The 14704-nt window shown below is 35.4% G+C and overlaps 2 protein-coding genes across 2 annotated transcripts in view; one reads left to right on the plus strand and one right to left on the minus strand.

Annotated features, from left to right (window-relative positions):
* The window catches only part of IFT74 (intraflagellar transport 74), a gene marked incomplete at its 3' end in the record, with an annotated part of 31272 nt that overhangs the window by 15405 nt on the left and 1163 nt on the right, over positions 1–14704 (minus strand). The window contains exons 3-10 of the mRNA XM_082337417.1: positions 14346–14481; positions 13908–13956; positions 12865–12963; positions 12641–12701; positions 12113–12172; positions 11025–11086; positions 1867–2005; positions 786–848 (exon numbers count right to left, since the gene is read on the minus strand). Coding sequence (XP_082193543.1) covers positions 786–848; positions 1867–2005; positions 11025–11086; positions 12113–12172; positions 12641–12701; positions 12865–12963; positions 13908–13956; positions 14346–14481 — 669 coding nt within the window. The remainder of the gene's footprint in view (positions 1–785; positions 849–1866; positions 2006–11024; positions 11087–12112; positions 12173–12640; positions 12702–12864; positions 12964–13907; positions 13957–14345; positions 14482–14704) is intronic.
* Positions 3237–9667, plus strand: LRRC19 (leucine rich repeat containing 19; the record flags this gene model as incomplete). Its single annotated transcript, XM_082337415.1, has 5 exons — positions 3237–3298; positions 5361–5453; positions 7146–7656; positions 7855–8064; positions 9342–9667. The coding sequence occupies exons 1-5, from the start codon at positions 3272–3274 to the stop codon at positions 9665–9667; spliced, it is 1167 nt and encodes a 388-aa protein (XP_082193541.1). The 5' UTR covers positions 3237–3271.

The raw sequence follows: 14704 nt of genomic DNA on the forward strand, positions 1-14704 counted from the left end.
CATTTTCTGGAATGGAATATCCCAGTCAGCTACTTCTTGCTTTATGAGTTCATCCTCAGGCCAATTTTCTGAGTAGGTTTACTACTTCATCATTTCTAGGGGATCACAAACCATACACAGTATTCAAAATGACTAGAAAAATGTCTACTAGTATTTGAAAATTATACTTTCTGAATATATACATGACTATATGTTTCAGCTCATAGATCCTTTTATCCATGAAAGGCCCATTATGAGAAAATTCTCCTCAATCTAGCAATACGACAGTGTATTAGAAGTGTGTGTTTATGCATGTATGTGGAATAAATACTATCTTAGCAGGTAACACTTTGCACTTCAAATGCCAGTTGGTTTTGAAATTGAATGGAGAACAAGAAAATCATTCTCACACATCCTGAGAGTTGAAAACATATTGAAAAATAAGGCCTCACAAATCCTTAAGAAGGATGTGAATGATAATTTCATGTTTATCTTCAGAGAGCAATTCCAAAACAATCAAATGTCACACAAAACATTTGAAACCACATAAGTAACTGAAAGTAGGAAACCTCACTATTGCTACAAAAATTTTGTACTTGGCATCTAACAAAAAGAATTTTTACCCACAACTGATTAGAAATTATTGGTGGAAAACAGAAAAGCAGCTTTGCCTTTCCATTCTAGGGCATGATCGTACAGTATCTGAAAATTTAAGGAGAAAGATTATAGGTATTTTTCTACTGTGTTATTATTTACACTGGAGTTCAGTGAAGATTGGTACAGAGATCACTTGTTATCATACATACAGCTCTTAAAGCCTCCTCCTTTACATTTAGTGCATCCAATTCCTGCTGTTGAACAACCAATTCCTAAAGAGGAAAAAAATGCAAAATAAAAATTACTACTTGATGACATTACTTTTTTGTTCTGCAACTTGGTATCATAAAATGCTGTAAAACATCTCATTGCTGCTCTCAAAAATTTAAAAGACAAGACTGTGTCCAGCTTCTCCAAGTAACTCAGATATAATATCCACTTAATTTCAGCATCCAACTTTTCCAATTAACTTCTTATTTGCAGTTGGGCTATAACCAAAAAATTGCTTGCCCTTTTTCCACTGCTTTTCTTAAATTCAGTACTGAGTGTGGAATTTATCATTTCTACTTCAGAAGTTTAAAGTCAGATTTTAAAATCTGAACTAGCCACCACAGTTTCTTCATAGTCGAGAAAGAGACAAGTAGGCCCTGACTAGTGATTCAGCTCATCCTAAGACAGCTGTGAGGCACTGGCCTCAAAAGATGCCTGTCTCTCTGTACAGACTATACAGAGAAACTTTCTAAGACTATATGCCTGAGGCCAGATGATCCCGGAGAACCTAGAAATCTTATTGCTTCTGTTAACTTTAGGATTAGTGAACAAAAATTTTACAAAGTCCAGTCAGAACAAAAATTTTACAAAGTACATTCAGATGTACAAGAAGAACAAAAACCCCAGTCAGATTCAGTTTTGCACACAGGAAGAAAACTTTCTACTCAAGTGACTTAAAAAAATTGCTGGGGTTGTTTTTCCCTTTTCCTTGCTTTTTACACATGATGAAAGATCGAAGCCCTATAGTGGCTTTTAAAATCTGCATGTCAGTCCCCAGATTTAAAAGGAAAACTATTACCATCATTAGTTCTTAAAATAAGAAATACAAAAAGATAAAGTATTTGGTTTGAGTCAATTGCTCTATTTATTTTTCAGACACTTTTACAACTGATTAAGGTACCAGCAAGCTTTTTTATTCTTATTACTCTGTTCTCAAGCTCTTTAATATTTAAATTGTATCTGGAACCAATGGATCCAGATTGAGAAACATTTTAGGTAAGTACAATCAAACCAACCAACCTGGGAGAGTTTTTCATTGGCAGCCTTCATCTCCATATATTTAGCTTGATTTTCCTGCGACATGTCTTTTATTATGTCATCTGCTACAACCTTTTCACGTTCGATATCTTCTTCTACACCTTGAATTAACTTTTCTGTGCTGTAAAAATAGAATGTTTTTGTAACTTTTACTAGTCGATGTTTATTTTAAGCACCCATTAAGTACCCATACCAAAACTCTGGTATTCCTTCAGCATCACTGAAATGATCTTTTAACACAATGTGCATGGACACATTAGAGAGCAGCCTCTTTACCTGAGGCAAGACTCTTTTTCTTAGGTGATATGGACTCCTGGCTAACTACTTCAAGGTCATCCAGTATGTCCTTGAGACTAGAAATGTCTGACTTAGCTGTGATGCATCTTCTCTGGCAGCAGCCTTTTGACAGAAGGTTAAAACTCAGTGATTTTCTAGGAGGCAATAAAAATATGAGCAATGGCTGTCACAGGAAGACAATTCATTACCGCAAGTAATTTCAAGACTACTGATGAAGCTGAATCAGGGATGATGCTTGGAAAAGTTGCAGAATGTTCTCAGATATTAAGGAAAAAATCAAAGTGGCAATAACATCAAAGCGGGACAGTGAAGTAAAATGGTTTCTACAGCCACGTATTTGAGAGGAACGGAGAACGAGAGGAGACTGAACCATTTTGTAGTTTGATGCTGTGCACTGGACAGAATGAAGCTTAGAGAATGAGCACCAAAGCAAGAAAACATTTAGTGGATATAGTGTTTGTGTATCAACACAATCCCTTTTTCAACCCGCATATAAACATGCTCTCAAATCAGAGCAAGTAGCATTTGTTTTTAGAATTTCTTCCTGAAATATAGCCCATATATAGATGTCCTTAAGTGTCTCTAATTCTTTGTAAATAATGATATATTATTTATAAATTATATATCACACCCTGCAGCTCCTCTGATGCTGATGTTTCCAAAACACAAGAATTTAACACAGATTTAACTATTAGAGATCTTTAGTATGGAAATATCTTGATGTTTTCTTCATTTGATGACTGATCACATAAAAAATGCAAATCTTTTTCTGTTTCCTTTAATTGATTATAACACAACTTGTTCGTAAATTCCCGGTGGCATTTTAACTCAGTGCTTCCTATGTGATCTGGAACTTGACACTTGAGTATACTACTATTAGACTTCCCTATTGGGTGCAGATCCAATTAAACCCAAGACGATTATAAGAAGTTGCTCAACCTAGTCAATCTTTTGCTAAGGGTTTTCTAGGTTTATTATTTTTTTTACACTGCCTGCTTATTCATCAGGTACAAAGGTTGAACAAAAACAAAGTGCTGTTGCACCATATTATTTCTTGTCAGTGCACTGAAAAGTCTACACATGTGTACATATGCTGCCTCTAAGAAGCAACAGAAAGGTAAGACGCTTGGCACATCTTTTTCAAAATGTAGGCAAAGATTTATTAGTATAACTTTGTTTCTAAACTGGAAGCAAATACATCTTGAGATACATTAAAAGTTCAGGAATTACCATGAACCTTGGACATGCCAAGCTGTTAAGTAAATTGTACTTCAGTAGAAAGCCAGGGAACAGTCTGTTTCTTCTCTGAAAAGCAGACTTACCTGATTATATAAACTCCATTACCTCCCCAAATCTGCCGCCTTCTTTACAAATTCAAGAAAAACAGTAGGAATTACATTACTATGAAATGATAAAATCTTTAAAAGTTCTCAGACGAAAACTTTTTAAGAAAACACTTCTAATTACACGGAAATGTCAAGGTATTACCAATGTATTGCCAGGCTCAGTTTCTTTCCAAAGCAATTACTTTAAACAGCAATTCCTAAACTCTGGTTCTAGTAAAAAGCTAAACTACAATTAAAATTATAGATCCTTTCCTGTTCTTCTACTGATTATACGGGTTCCCACACACACAATGCAGGAAATCAAATTTGTAAGAAAATCCCTAACTTTTTAGTAGAAACTAAAGCAAAAAACAGGAAGTATGTTTTTGACTTAGACATATGTACAGTGAATTTTTAGACATGAAAAGGAGTTTTCAAGTTAATGGCATTCCCTTCATTCAGACATGTTAACTTTTTGCTTGAAGTTTTGAAAAACTTTTAAATTAACTCTCATTTTCAACTTGATTGCTATTGATTAACTTATAGACTAACTTTTAAAATAATATTTTAATATATTTTTCCCACTCTATTAAAGACAGTATTTTTCTTGAAATCTGCAAACTACAATAATACTATTATCCTGTGTTGCTGGACTGCCTGGTTAAGGCCTGCTCTGTTTCTGAACATCTTGGAAGCAATATCTTTAAGGTCCAAGTATGACACGAGATCCAACTGTTAACATAGTCTATATTGGGAGTTCTCAAACTGTATCATGTTTTCCACTAGCAATATACAAACTGGTTCCAAAACGTATGCAGGCCACCAGTACCATCACTGACAAAAACAATACCCAATACAGAACATAATACCACAGTGGCTGCCCACTATCTTTTCTCTTCAGACACTTAAGAAAAAGTATGAAAATGAAGGGATAATCTACCCTTTACATAACATTTTAATTCAAGTCTGGCATAAACAGGGCCTGATTTAACATCTGACAGAGATGGTTTAACATTCCTGTTCAAAATGAGTAGATCTTGCAAATAACACCTGATTCAAAGGGGATGGATAAGTGACACTTTCTCTGAGAGAAGTTGATGTCATAGTGAATACTGTTTGTCAGAAAAGCTTTCCTGACTTTCAAAAAATAAGGTTCAGATCTGTACAAAAACTCCAGCACAAGAGATTGAACCGTGTTTACTCAGTTCCAAAGATCAGAGCAACAACTACACCTTCATAATACAGAGGTCCAGGTTTATGTCATATGCGTTATATTATAGATAATAAAGAGATTAAAAGATCAATCTACTAATTAAAATTTCACAAAAACTGCTTAATAACTTATGTAAGAACTTAAGAGAAATCTGACTGGATAAACCAATGATCGATCTAGAACAGTATTCTGCCTCTGTCAGTGGCAACAAGAGAAATTATTTAGAGAGAGCATGCAAGCCTGAGTACTTTCTGCAGTTTACTCCTATCATAGTCCTCCAATACCCATAATTGCTTTAACAGGGATATTAATGAGTACATCCCTACCTACTCATTTTATCCATTTATGAAACTGTTGTCTATTAACACATCTGATCAATCCCTTTTCTATTTGCTGACACAGTCTGCCCACTGGATTTCAGGTGTGGGTCAATTAAGTGAAAGCTGAATGCATTAATTCTGATAATCTATGCTTTTCCTCTTAATTTTACATTTTGTAGTATCTATGTGGAACAAAATTTATTACTGAATTGTGGAACAAAATTATCATTGAAATAACTATATCTATTGATTTGTTAAACTACCACTACAAAAGACACTGGTATTCTGGTCTTGGTATACAAAAGTGTTGTTTTTTGCTAGGCTCTAAACATGAAACTCCCTTGGCTTGTGATCTGGGCTGGAACACTGTTTTTGAATCTAGTCACTGCTGACTGCAATGTTACTTCTCAAACTGTAAGTTTTATATGTATGTAAATTATCCTTATTTTTGAAAGATACACTAGAAGCTAAAGGCATTTAAAGGCATTTAAAAAACTACCTTGTAAAAAAATTCCTCAAGGAAGAAGCACATAGACACAAATAAGATGTGGTTTCCTGCAAAATGGACAACTTGCTGCTGGCAGTCATTGTAAGTGGGTGAATAACACTGAAATATATTTGAGATGGTTTTATTTCTCAGTCAAATCTCTCTGCAGACAACAGAAGTGCCTCCTTTACCTTTTTGGAATAGACCTAAAAAGCAACAGTTATTTGGACGAGGCCAACTACTGCTCAAGTTAGATTTATTGAGTCAGCACTTGCCCAAGTCAGGTCCAAATGTATATAAGAAATTGTAAAGGTTTTTTTCAGAGATTAATTTAATGGATTTTGTATTTATTGGGTGTCATGGTTGTGCTCCCTTCCAGCTTCTTGTGCACCTGGCAGAGCATGGGAAGCTAAAAAGTCCTTGACTGGTGTAAGCACTGCTCAGCAGTAACTAAAACATCAGTGTGTTATCAACATTATTCTCATACTAAATCCAAAACACAGCACTATACCAGCTACTAGGAAGAAAATTAACTCTATCCCAGCTGAAACCAGGACACTGGGGAACGAAGGAGAAGGAAGAAGTCTTGATTAACAGTTAAGTGATGAAACTGGTACTGCACTATTTGCACCAACTCACTGCCTACAGGTCCAGTACTGTATCTACTGCTGCTTTGTCTTTGGGACAAACATGGAAAACAAAAAAACCCACACAATGGGTGTATACAGCGTAGAAAAGGCACTTCACCTACATATGTTTTTAAATAAGCTAACTAGACTCAATCTGGTCATAGCAATAACAAGCTGAACATAGGCTACTTATTTAGGAAGATGGATAACACAACCAATCTGTTTCCAGTACGTAGAATCTCCTTTAAAGCCAGTTCAACTATCTTGACACTAAACTGTAGTCTGCAGTGATGCATACGTATACATACAAAGAAATCTACTCTCTTCAGAAAACAAAAATGTTTCAAGGTATTGAGAGTAAACACTCTCAAACCTGAAAAGACTGCAGCTATGCTAAACTTCAACCCTGAATACCAAAATGAATTTAAGTGCTATATTTATAACAAAAATATATACTAAATGTTTTGTTGAAGGTCTGCTCCAAAGATGTTTTAAAAAGTAAACATAGCTGTTTCTAAAACAAAACATTTAAAAAAGCGTATTTGAATTAATTTTCAGCCTTGAATCCACTTCCTCTATGACACCTTCTTTCCAGATTATGTGGGAAAGGAATCCTTTTTCTACCCAGCCAACTTTCACATAGAATTCTAAAACAGACAGCCCTACTAATTCCAAAATAGCATGCCAAACTGGTTATATTTTGGATGATCATCACATAAGAGCCTTGCATCTCAAACAGAGTTTAAGCACTAGGTGATCTGGAACTTCAGGTCTCTATACACCAGAAGGATTCACTCCCTTGTACCACCACACCACAAGTATATTAAGAAAAACATAACAAAATTGCATGAAGAGCAGTAGAACTCTTAAAGTGCTGGCATTAAAAAATACAAGAAAGATTTTTCATGCCCTTAATAGTCACCACTGAGATACCTGCATCACCAGACTTCCCTACAGTATTTAATTGTTGTCATTCTTTTTTCCCAACAGGTCACTTGTGAGGAGTCTGGAAAGAATCTCTTTAATATCCCCACTAACCTTTTCCAAAATGTTACTAAATTAAGCCTCAAAAATAATAAAATCACTTTAAAAGATAGTGACAAAGAGATTCTTCAAAGCTTTATTAACCTCACTGAACTTTATCTGAATGAAAATATGATTACTGTACTGCATAATAACAGCTTCTGCAATCTGACAAAACTTGTAATCCTGGATATCAGCAACAATCATATTAGCACAGTTCATAAAGCAGCATTTGCAGGATTAAATCAACTGTCAATGTTGAATCTATCCTATAACATGATTACTCAACTAGATTCAGATGTATTTACTTCTCTAAAAAGTCTGACAATTTTAAATCTACAGTACAACTTTCTGAAATCTTTTCATATAAAATCACCCTTTAAATTGACTAAAATTGTTTTAACTGGAAACCCATGGACCTGTTCCCGCGACCTCCTTGATTTACAGATATGGCTAACTGCCTCCAATGTGACAATGGGTAAGTTTTGGTAAGAGCAGCATTTCATACTTGTTTACATTGAACAGCCTTATCTTGTTTTTTCCTGACATGGATAACATCCACCATCAACTTATCTGTATTTTGCAGTAATACATTAGTTATCCATGAAAATTTTTTAGATTAGAGTGCCAATTAATTAGTAATATCTCATAGCCTTTCCACTGCTTACATTCACAGAAAATGAAAACAGCACTACATGTACATTCCCAAAGACCAAGAAAAAATTCTCCATCAAGACAGCAGATATCCAACCAGCTGACTGCAAAACTGAAAAATCTTCTTTAGAAAACACTATAACTTCCACTTCTGCCATTAAGCTTAAAAGTAGTGCCTTACTAACACCTCTGACTCCAAACAACATCACTGGAAACAATGGAACACATGCAGGTAATACACTGACGTTTCACTTTACTGCTTACAAGCTGTTTGATTTGCTGTTCCACAATTTCATACTGTTTTGTATTCCTAGCACACTGCAATTCTTCCATAAAAGCCAGGGCTACAGAACAAGCATACTTCCAGGTTTTGGTAGACCGTACACACATTATGGTGAATGTTAAGCTCTACTGAGTAAGTGTTCAAAACGGATAAATGACACTTGAACTCTCAAATGATACCACAAACTGATGATGAAATTTCAAAGGCTTGAAGTTCAGGTAATTGTCCAGGTCTCTGCCTAACAGAACTAGGGAAGCATCTTTAAAAAAATTCAATTACTTTTTCCAAACTGACTGCTTTCTAGATGTAGCTGTCTTCTTAAAATGTGAAAGAGTGAGCCTATTAATTTTACTGTTCCCCTCAACTGTGTTCAGTCTAGAGGACACAGATGAGCCCATCCCATATTCTTTGAAAATTTCAGTGATAGTCTCCTTACTTTTCTGTACCTTTTGATGTTAATTCTATCATCACTCTGTAATACTCTAGCTTTTCTTTTGGTAAGGTAATTTTTTTTTTCTTAAATGCAAATTAATGTTGTTCTCCACTCTTCCATACTGAAATGCTTTACTTCTTGCTTCCGGCTAAAGCAGAAGAAATATCAGTCTCCAGATACATACACAAATTGTAAGCCACCACTGCCACAGACTTCTTTTGCTGTAGCAGCTCTAATCTATTTTAGGACAGTGGCCCGCACACAAAACCATCTTCTAAATAAAGACTACTGGCAACTACAGGCTATTGAAATTTTTATTATCAAAGAAATACAATTGAAAGGATATGCCAAACAAAAGATGGAATATTTTAGGGTGCAGACATCATCGCCATGCAGAAATTCAAGCCTGGGAAATAGAATTTGAAGTCAATTACTGATTTTTTTTTCCCAAAGCCCGATTTTGGAATTTAAATTTTGAAAAAGTGATTATTTTATCGTTTATGTGTCCCCAGAACTTTATCTGACTTTGAAACTATTATTTAATTTTGATAAATATGCATGGCGGATTTATATTGCAAGGAAATATGAGATGTACGTGCATTTTTGATCTGAGTGATGTTACTGACTCCCTAATAACATAGCAATAATATTCCTCTAAAGCTTTGGAGACACTCAGTAATTCCCCTATCATTGTTTACTTTGTGCGCTCTCAATCTAACTATGAAAAAATTGATACTAGAGTTCTTGCTGGTATTCCTCATGAGGATGACTTTTTTTCTTGTCTGTTTTAAAGAGTTACCACTGCTTGGCAAAAGTTGGACCTTCCTAGCGGGTGTCCTAGGGTTTGTCCTAAGCACTACACTCCTGATTTTTACTGCTATAAAATGCCCGACATGGTATCACTACTTGATCAGCTACAGTCACCGTCGTCTGGAAGAAAATGACTCAGAGATGTTTCAACAGGAGTTCTCAGCTGACATAAGTTCTTTTTCTACGGTATCGGGTACAAACAATGATGATCCCATAGTAATATTTGAGAAAATTCATGCATTTGCACCTGGGGAAGATGGATTTATTGAGGATAAATACATAGATTCTTATGTAACTGAGGAGAGTTAATGTCTTAAACAATGGATGATGAACTGACTTTTCAAAACTGTAGTACACTTGTACTTCCATATTACGCTACTTATGTACAATACAAAATGAAGCTAAGCAGTGCATCTCCTCTCATCTCGTCAAATCCATAACAAGGTATAGCTGCATGAATCATGAAGCTAAAAAATGTGGTGATGTGCATGCATTAGTGTCACGACAAGTATTTCATAACGTGCAAAAAAACCTCATAATCCACCTTTTACAAAAACCTGTTTGGTTATTTATGGCAGTGGGGGGAGAGCTTACTGTATATTGCTTAACACGAACAAATCTTTACAAAGCAGCTTGTAAACCTGGCATGATCACTAATGCTTTATATGTGAAGAAGTCCAGAAAGGAAAAATAATTTCTCTAAAATGTTGAAGCAGACCACAGCCAGCCTGGGGATTGAATCTGAATCCATGGTATCACAGCTCAGTAATCTATTAGGTAAAACTAACATAATCAAAGAACAGAGCATTTGGTTTTTGTTTTTTTTTTACCCAAATTAGCAGAGCAAGAAAGACCAACTGCTCCATTCCCTTAAATGTGTCTACATACAGTACAACAATAAATTATCATTATTGCGTATCTTATGCCTTTATGCCTTAGTTCGCTACTGAACCAAGGTTTTTCTCTTCATATTTTCTTAACACCTAAAAATGCATTCAGGAGTAGAACAGACACATTTGTGAGCTGTTGAAAACTGAAGTATTATCGAAAAATGACTTATTATTAAACGCTAAATCGTTTTTTAAAAGTGCTTATTTATACATAAAACCTCATCATTGAGATTGCTCTTAGTGGCAACAAGCAGGATTATATCTCTTTCTCATGCACATTTCATATCCCTAAATTAAACATCTCAGAAACTCATCCTCTCAGCCTATCACTACACAAGCCATTCTCATGGCTTACAAATTCTTACTGCAAGCATCTCACTGTCCTCATCTTCCCCTCCACACACCCTTACCTTACGAGACAGGAATCTCAGTTCTAGTTCCCACTTCTGTTTGCTTTCCCCACTCTGCTACTCCACAACACAACCTTCAAAACTCAGGAACTTGACAGCAGGTAGCCAAAAGACAGGAGTCTCCATTGCCACCTAACTCCTCCTAGATGACATGGTAAGTATCTCCACAGCAGTTACTTAGAAGAGTTTAAAGCTCGGAACTCCAGCTGCAGCCTGGCACTGATGTATCATCTTGAAATTGCTCAGGTATCACTTGTGGCATGCATTGCACTGTTAAGGAACTTCTGAATTAGATAACACCTCAATTTTGCCAAGTTCAGTTATGATTTTGAGAGCTTTGGAGAGGCATACACTTCATGTACTTACGCTTGTCTTTCTGTGAAAATTTTATCCACACTCTGAGCATCTCGGTCATTCTGAACCTTTAACTTAAAAAAAAAAAAAGATATTTTGATATAATATATAAAGATACACATTTTATACACAAATTCGAAGTTTCCTTTAAATGAGGAAGAAGTTGCTCAGAATGTAGTAGAGGAGGAAGCAGCAGAGGCTGCTTGCTCCAGAGGTTTTTTGCAGCTGATACTGAAGAAAGACCTCCTGAGATAGCAGTCTCCCACTGGAAACTAAAGGACATAAGAAGGCATCTCTATGTTTGAAAAAGAAATACAATCAAGTTTGTAACAAATCAATTCACTTGCTATTACTGTGGGACCTACTCCTGGAACAGCTAGTAAAATACTGTCTAAGCCTATAAACAAAATGAAAATGTAACGCTTGCAAAGCATTCTTCTCTTTATGATACAGATATTGTGACTTTATTTTTCAATCAAATGCAAGGGGGAAAAAAATGTTTTGACCAAGAAATACTCAAGAGGTTTTTCAAGCTACCAAAATAACCTTTTCCATAAGTAGTTTCTCTTGCTTATGGACAAAGTGATCATAAGAAACTGAACATGCTTAATGTCACTCATGCCTTAATACTTAGAGGAACACTCTAACTGTGTTAGAAAATAAAGGAAGAAAGTAAAGGAAGAACAAAGCTCATTGATTTTGTGGTTGGCCATGTCAAAGACCTGTTTAATATTTATTACACTGGAGTCGTTTAAAAGGCAGAAGACAAAAGAGAACTAAATTTCCAGAAGACCAGGCAGCTTTACAAGGCAGTGCAGTCTAGTGAATTTGCCTTTTCTAAGACATTTGTGTTCTATGCTTCCAAGTCGAACAAAGAATATATTTTAACACTCATAATTTGGGCGGGGCTGTTAATGCACCACTTCAGAGAATGGTCTCACTACAAACACATTGTCAATATTATGGTTAATTTAACTGGAAAAAATGGGTAAGTTTTAAATTAGTGATATTGTTTTTTATATATGTCATACGATCGAAGCACCAAGAATGTAACACACACCATTTCACTATTCAAACATAGCAAATATCTCAATTCATACCATATTGTAATCTCGAATCACTTCTGCCATATCTGTATTGGTGTTAAGCATATCCACAACCTGAAATGAGACAGAATTCCAACCTGTTATTGCTCTCCTTTTTTTTAATTACACATAAAAAACCCCACACAAATAGGTAGCAACTCACAAGGCGTTCATGAAAACACAGCAATTTTCTGTTATTGCAAATGAAAAAAGCATGATTTGGGAATCTTAATAGATTGCATGCAGTTTTCAGAAGTAATCATCATTATATGTAGCTGTACAAAACCCACAAATATTACACAGCAGGAATTTCTTAAATCCATACGCAACTGCTTCTCCTAATGTATAGTACACTTTCTTTTTTTTTAATGTTTTCCTTAGTTTCCATCTTTTTCCTTTCCCATAACTGAAAAAAAGGCAGTATTAACCAGTATATTTTTACAGAGAAATGTCAATAAAAGAGATGCTGAAGTAAAGCAAAAGCAGTACAAAGTAAATGAGAGAAGGGAGAGCATTCGGTATCAAAAGCTGACACCAGCATACCATGTTGTAGTCTGCTAGCTGACCTTGAAATTCTTTGATTTCACCAGCTAAAGCCTCAGCCCTAAATACAAAACAAAAAGCCAAACTTAATATGGGAAGATTCATATACATAAAAATAAAATAATGAAAGAAAAGAATTATTTAATGGTTCCTTGAAGCCTGCACAATACCTGAGGATACTCTTGTGACTGAGAAAGCACTTCATTAGCTGCAATACATCTCACCTTTTTTCATATGACAAATAGACAGATTTCTCTTGCTTGTACATTTCTACTTCTTCCTGCAGCTTGTTAATTTCTGTTGTGAGTTCATTTGTCTTGCTTCTGCAAAAAAATAAACAAAAAAGAATCATTAACATTTGAATGTACAAGTAAAACACAGATAGAACAGAAATTATATTTTACTACAAGAGATGTACAAACATTATCTCTTTATCACACTGCACTGTGTTTCAAATCAGTATTTCAAAGAAGAGCTGGATGAGTGAGGAAAAAAGCAGAGTGGTTCTATCAGATAAAATCATAAGTAGTTGTTAGAAAATATGGATATGAAAGAAAATGTTTCAATTAGCTTTTTGCCCCCTCTGATAAAACAGATGTGAATTATTCTCAAATGGACAGGAAAAAAGATCATAGTATCATTTCGCAGAATGTGGATATCATCCATATTTAAAATGACGTCTTTTAGGACTGATTATTCAATACTGCAATATGATCAACTGACAAAGTAGCATATGCAAGACAGTTTCCACAAGGGCTTGCCTGTGTCAGTGTTAGCTCCATATATAATCCAAGAAAACCACCTGAAACGTACACTAAAAAGTGCTTAGTTTGTGATGCTACTTCTTACAAATGGAGCTATCAGACCTATCAAGCATTATGGGTGGAAGCTCAAAACCACTGACTCTCCTTTGGAGCTATCAGACCCATCAAGTGTTACAGGTGGAAGCTCAAAACCACTGACCCTCCTTTTACTAATGCTGTGGGAGTGCATTTAACTTAGCAAGCCTAATAACAAAATGTCAAAGGAATCTACTTGTACTTAGACATAAGCATAAAATTCCTTTCCTCCTACACAGTATATGCAAAACAACCGTAACTCTCGTAACAGGACAGATTTCATTTTATGTGAACACCACTTATTCCACACTATTGTTAAGCACAACAAACTTCATGTCAGAAAGGGAACAGAGCATTAAACCTTCTACAGTTTGAATGTAGAAGGTTTGAATGTGTTGTTACAGTTTGAATGTGTTGTTAAGACATACCTCAGCAGTCCAAGGTAATATGTTTTATCCATTATCTGTCTCTGAGGACCTGACAATGGAGAATACGATGAAATTTTGTTAGAAAACAACTAATTCTGATGAACTGTAAAATATGAAAACACTCTGCAGAATTTGCAGGCAGAAAACTCCCCCCTTCTCAGTGTTCTTAAATAGATTTTACCTCATTAAAACAAACAAGGGCAGAAATTCATTTCAGAATGTTGTGAAGATAAATATTACTTTTTTCAGTCTCTGACCGCCAAGGGCAAAGCAAATAAGAGAGGAATGCTTTAATCTTCCTTTCCTTTCTCCTACTCCTATTAATCATAGCTATTCACTCTGCAATTTATACAACGATGAAAAGTTTTCCTTTAAAAACGTAAATATTCCCTTAAAATGTTTGCAGACACCTTGATAGCTATTTTCAGTGAAAAATACCTTTCATTGCAGTTTTCATTCCACTTAATCCCTGTTGAGTCACTGGACGGTCTGCAACTTTAATCTGAGATGATAAGACTCCTCCAGTAGTCGATGAACCACCACGAGAACTGGGTCTTGATGTACTAGGAGGCATCTATAAAAAAGCAAAACACAAACCTCCCAACTCTGAGTTATGAATTTGTTATCCTTATGCAACTGCCAAAGCAATTAAAAACTTAAGTTAGTCTCTATACTGTTCCTATAAGAATCTTTCAGCAATTACATCTCTTCAGGTAAACATAGCTTCAGTCAAATGTCCGCTGCAGAAGGGTAAGAGATTACCTTTGGGCAGATTTCATTGTTCCCTCTGTCTGCAA

Source organism: Platalea leucorodia (assembly GCF_965183815.1).
Source record: "Platalea leucorodia genome assembly, chromosome: Z".
Taxonomy (NCBI): domain Eukaryota; kingdom Metazoa; phylum Chordata; class Aves; order Pelecaniformes; family Threskiornithidae; genus Platalea; species Platalea leucorodia.